The 5,674-nt window shown below is 54.0% G+C and overlaps 1 protein-coding gene across 1 annotated transcript; it reads right to left on the reverse strand.

Moving 5' to 3' along the window:
- Positions 1–223: 223 nt before the first annotated feature.
- Positions 224–586, reverse strand: IUM83_12284 (uncharacterized protein; the record flags this gene model as incomplete). The annotated part of the gene is made up of 1 exon (XM_067936902.1): positions 224–586. One exon carries the CDS (start codon positions 584–586, stop codon positions 224–226), a length of 363 nt encoding a protein of 120 aa, XP_067800175.1.
- Between the last annotated feature and the right edge of the window lie 5,088 nt (positions 587–5,674).

The following is a 5,674-nucleotide window of genomic DNA, read 5'->3' on the forward strand; positions in this document are numbered from 1 at the left end:
CACAAAGCATATTCTACACGAGTAAACAGTTTGCAAACGCTCGTATCTACTGCACACCCTTAACTAAAACTAAGTGTCTACAGATCTTCAAACGGTTGTGCGAATACTAGCTACAATCCGGTTATCGATATTTTGCTTGTGCTAAGCTTGGAGAAAAACACGCCTCAACGCGCTCTTTGCATTATCAATGGATTAGTGTGTACGTAAACCTTTTGTGGTCGACTTAGAACAGGGCAGCAACCATGGTGGCAACGACAGCAGACGCGACAGATAGAAGCGTGATCGACTGGCTGCTGATAGCGGCGCTGCTTCCCGATGCCGTGGTCGTGCCCGCGGAAGACTTGGAGGTGTCGCCCACGTTGGTGGTGGTGGTGTCCGTACTCGATCTGCTAGACACGCCTGAACCGGTAGTAGAATCGGCGGTGCTGGTCTCGGTAGTCTCGTCGGTGGTGTCGGAGTCACTGGTGCTATCTGCCTCATCCGAGGTTTCATCCGAACCGGTCGAATCATCGGTAACCCCAATCGTATCGGTCTCGTCCGTTGTACTCGAGTTAGTTGCAGTGGGGGTATCCACGGTGGATTCCATCGGAGCAGTCGTAGTTGTGGCGGTCGTAGCCGTTGCTGGCGCCGTCGTCACTGTAGGTGCCGTCGTAGCTGTGGCAGTGACCAACTGCACCAATTGATAGTTCTTGTCCGATTTCTCTTTATGAGTCGGTACCCCTTGTGCCCCCCCCCCCTATGTATCGGTGCTTCTAAAGCCACAGCAGCTACCATTCTCTAGTAAAGAGCTTGCTGCGATGTAGCTGGGTTCCCACAATCGGACTATCGTCCCAGAAGCCTATCTTCTCGTCCTGTTAACCGACAGCATCGAACATTCTGGCGAGCTCTAGGCACACCTAAGGCAAGGACGGAAGCGTATGATGACGAGTTTTAGGCGCTCGTCAAGGGATTGAGTAAGTCGAATTTAGGTACCGTCAAGGGGGGGGGGGGGGGCTTTATTGATAAGTCACATACGAACACGGAATTTGCTACAAGTCTTACTGATTCCAGCACAAAACCCATGTGGTCCAGGTTTCACTAGATGTTTTTTCAAACCAAGTGTGCATCATGCCACCACTACAGTAGTATAATTTGCAAAACAAACACCTACTTACTATTTTTGGCGTTCTATGCTACTCATATGTTGAATGAGGAGGCGCGCAGCGCGTGCCCCGCTCGTAGAGTGGCACCTGTCTGCCAGTCGAGTAATTGAATAATGAATAAAAACCTCGTTAAGTTGTTAATGTTTATATTAGCAAGTACGAGAGGAAAATGTTCAGATCGCCAGCTGCGATCTGGAGTACAGGCAGAGAGCTGCCTGCCATCCATAGTGTGATGACGACAAGAGGCCTAAGAGTGAGCTGTCGAGGACGCAGTCCGAAGACGAGCTCACTTCCTCTTTTGCCTCCAGGTACCGAGCACGGACCTAGAGTAGTAGGATAGGAATAACAGGTTAAGAGTAATATATTGTTGTGAGTTACCTACAGTATTCTGTTCATTTTAACATTTCAAGTAACATGAGCAAGCCCCAAGTCGACAAGAGTTCGGTCGACTCGCTGCGGTTCATCGGAAAGCCTCTGCGCTTCGCATCATGGAAGAGCAAGCTGGTTATCTACCTCAATGCGCTAAGCGAACAACCTGCGCTGGAGGAGCTGCAGCACAAGCGTGCAATGCCGCTGACTCGGTTCGAGGATTTGCTTGAGAGCCAGCCGGTAATGCCGCCGCATCCTCCTGCAGAGGATAAAGACGCGGCATGGCAGCACGATTTGCACGAGACGCTGCTAAGTCAGCAGTCGTCGTACATCAAGCGGCTGCTGTGCCGGGCGATTTCAAGGGAATCGCGACCAAGCGCATGGACGAGCCCGTCCATGTAATTTGGCGGCTCGTTGAAAAACAGTACAGCCTCAGCAACGCGGCAGGCGTCGTCGGGCTGGTTGGGCAGTCCATGGATATGGTGAACACCGACTTCAAGAGCGTGGGACAGCTCTTTCAAGATCTCAACAGTGTCCGTAGCCAAGTCAACGTGAATGCGCACGAGGCTCAGCACAGCCACATGTTTACCTCCCAGCTTATGCTGGTGATGGTGCTTGGAGTGCTTCCGAGGCACATGTGGGGCTCTTCGGCTGAGCTGACCCAGGGTGGGTTTACGCTCGAGAAGGTGAGCGACAAGCTCAATGCCATCTTCGGCACCAAGAGCAAGAGCGAGATCTGGGCTCTGGCCAGCGGAAAGGCGGTCAATCATGTCAACGCGGCTCCTGAAAATCCAAAGGGGCCTGTGCTTGGCAAGCGCAAGGCCGTAGACTGGCCTGTGCGCGATTGGCACTACAACATTGGTGCAATGAAGTGCCACTACTGTGGTGGTGAGCACAACAAAATGAACAATGTTGGGCCACACAAGATGATCAACTGCCCCAAGCGTGCACTTGACAAGGCAGCTGGCGTGCACCGCCAGAACATCTGGTCAAGGCCAAGCCGCTAGGCGTCCACGAGTCAACGCCCAAGATGAGGGGCAACGGCAAGGGAAGGGCCAAGGCCAAGGTGAGACGTGAAGTCCCACTGGATGAGTGCCTGTGTCGTGTAGGAACTCGAGCTAAATTATATATTGGCACACTTTCCCCACCACCAACACCCACCGAGTCACCGAAGACTCAATGGGCTTGTTAGGGTTAGAACCTGAAGGCCCAGGAACTTTCCCTTGCACCGGGTTGATGTTTCCCCTGTGTACCGAATTTCCGCTAGTCGACCGACGGAAGACTCAGCGTCACTAGCCGCGAGCAAAGGCTAGCACGCTCTCACACACAAAATATACCTCGCAGGCCCTCAGAAGGAAGGGTCCCAGCCTGTTACGGCGTGATACGAGGGTGCCGGAGCTATACTCCGGCGGGAAGAAATAAATGGAGTGCGCTCTCGCTCCTCCAGTTCCTGGCGACGACTCGTCGCTACCAATACACCGGCCACTAACTCTTGGCCCTGCCAGGGATGAACACACGCTACACTAGCAGATGTGCCCACCGACAGTCATAATCCTACCTACCAGGTTTACCTTGAGCTGCAGGTCGTTCACCGCAGGCACCGGTGTCGCCCTTGCGTGGGAGGAAAAGCTGTTCTGTTATTGTTGCCCGAAGGCTTATCTTATCTTCCCTATCGATCAATACAAATATCAAGTATAAACGCGTCCGTTTTTGGACCGCCAGTTGTAACTCACGACTCTTCGGCGCTTTCCCTGCGACGTGGCGGCGTTACCGACGACTCAAACGGCCGCTGAAACGCCACCGACGACTCGGGACAGGCGCCGATGACTCATAAGTTCGGATCTTGCCAGTAGGTTCGCCCCGCACTTAGCGAGCTGCAACCGCCCGCTCTTGACTTGGGACCGTCAACGAGTCATCGTCACCGACCATTTTAGGCCAATCAGGGACCAGGGCGTTTGGTCCAATGACTGGCGATGGGTTGTGACTTGCCAGTTGGTGACGGCGCCTCGAGTCTTCTTCGCCCCTCGTCTTGCCTGTGGGTTTTGGCTTCGGCTTCATTTCCCGATACCACAACTGCCCCCGCCGCGACTCGAGCCGCGTGGTGGTGAGCGTCGGGGTGCTCCTGTGCCATGGTTGGTTCTTCGCGCGCTGCCCAGTCCGCCGTGAACTCGGCCCTCAGTGTAGTGGGTCTAACTTGACTCACTACTTTAGCTTACACGTTGCGCAACGTGTATGAGGAAGCGTAAGTACTTAGTAATTACTTAGGTTAATTATATTTGAATACACAAATATAAGTTAAGTAAGAAAGGATTCCAAGTGACTTAGATTAGGTAAAATGAGAACTGTTTTGTGTGTAAATTGATCTTCCTCCTAAATCTGCTAAACACTGTTTATCATCTATGAAAGGGTTGACAGCGGCTGGCTGTCAGAGCCCCGCTAATATGCATGTCTCTGATTGGTAGAAAGATGCTGCTTTCTACCAATAGGATCTTTGGGTATGTGTGGCCCACTCACTGTGGTGGCCCACTTCAATGTATCCATTGGTGTGTCTTACACCAAGGTGAGGAAGTATCTAAAACTTTTAACAGATAACCTATCTGTTAAATTCACAAGTGGCTTGTAGCCACTTGTGCGTGTAACCCCGTTACACCATCCCCCCCTTAAGGTTAGACGCGCGGGGTCTCCGCACGTCAATCTTTTGGAATTGACCATTCGTCAATTCTCCGCGTTTGGAGAAGAAATCCGCGCTCATTCAACGATGAGCGCGTCTCAGAAGAAGTCTTCTAAGTCGGTGGGGAGTCATCTCTCCATCGACGACTACTTCGAACGCCAGAAGGCGAAGTACGGCGACGTCGTCGACTTCGACGACGACGATGAAGATATAGAGGGCGAGGAGAACTCGCCCTCAAAGCGCAAAGACTCAGTGTCGAGCGAATCGCTCGACCCTCATGCCAAGAACATTCGCCCGCGCGAAGGGGACGAATCGGACGCTTCGAGTTCGAAGCGTTCGCGTACTGAGAGCGATACCCCACTCGCTTCCGCTGGGGCTCTCAGTACTCCGCGCGCTACTGCTGCAGCGCGTGATGTTAAAGCTCAAGGCTCTCCGCGCGCTGCGCCTGCAGCACGCGATCCGTGGATGCCGTCCGCGTCCGAGATTACGGACCGGTATGGGAACTCGGTACCTCCGAATGAGGTACCACTGTACGTATGCAGCGCCATCAAAGATGACGCTGTGGCTGCCGAGCTGCACTTTGATGCGGAAACGCATCAAAGGCGCGATTACTACATCGGACTCTTTCATGAGTTCCGATGGTTTCAAAGCAAGAAGACGTCTTCTCGCAGCAAAGTGCCCGAGTGGCAGGCACTTTGTCAAAGTTGGAACGCCTTTGTTGAAAACTTCAACAAGAGGCCGAGTGCTTACCGTGATCGGATTAAGCAAGCGCGTGATCGCTTCGAGACCTACTCGAAGCGTGGAAAGTTGGAGCAACTTCATGTTGCTGCTGAGGAGGCAAATGTGCCGTGCGCTGTGCCCGAGGGCTTTCAGTGCGCGAAGTGCTTCCCAGGCGCGGTCCGCTTGAGCAACCGCGACCTGAACGGGTACACGTCGTTCCGTGTGCCCGAGAGTCTCAAAGAGCTCCGTGCTAAGTTCTTAGTACGTGAGGGTTCGGGCGCTGGCGATGATCACAGCGCTCGTATTACTTCCGCTGCACTGCTCCTCGTACGCCCTCACCATTTCCGGAACGTCCTCCAGCAAGACGTTCCGCGGCTCCCATGTATCTCGATGGGGAGGAAATCCTCTCCAACGAATACATAAACGAGCCCCTTGAGGGTTCGTTTTCGGGATATTATGGTCAACAATCCGCTCAACAATCCAGCGGGTTGAGCCGCGGGCGTCACGGATCGGCGGTGGCGGGGGTGGGAACACGCCCCGGGTATGATCAGCCCCGGGCTGATCAGTATGCGCCTCTCCACGATCGGGTGACCGCCGTGGAGCGTCTGCAGGGCGCTGAGTTCGCCGCCCTGAAACAGGAGCTGGCGAACCAGACGGCCCAAGTCGCGGCACCGCCTCGAACATCCAGGTCGAGCTGGGGACCCAGATGAAGGAGTTGCTCCAGCGCGCGGACGCGCTGGAGGAGAGGCTGCTCGTCGCCGAGGCCAAGTCC

This window comes from Phytophthora cinnamomi (genome assembly GCF_018691715.1).
Source record: "Phytophthora cinnamomi strain GKB4 chromosome Unknown Contig2, whole genome shotgun sequence".
Lineage (NCBI taxonomy): Eukaryota > Oomycota > Peronosporomycetes > Peronosporales > Peronosporaceae > Phytophthora > Phytophthora cinnamomi.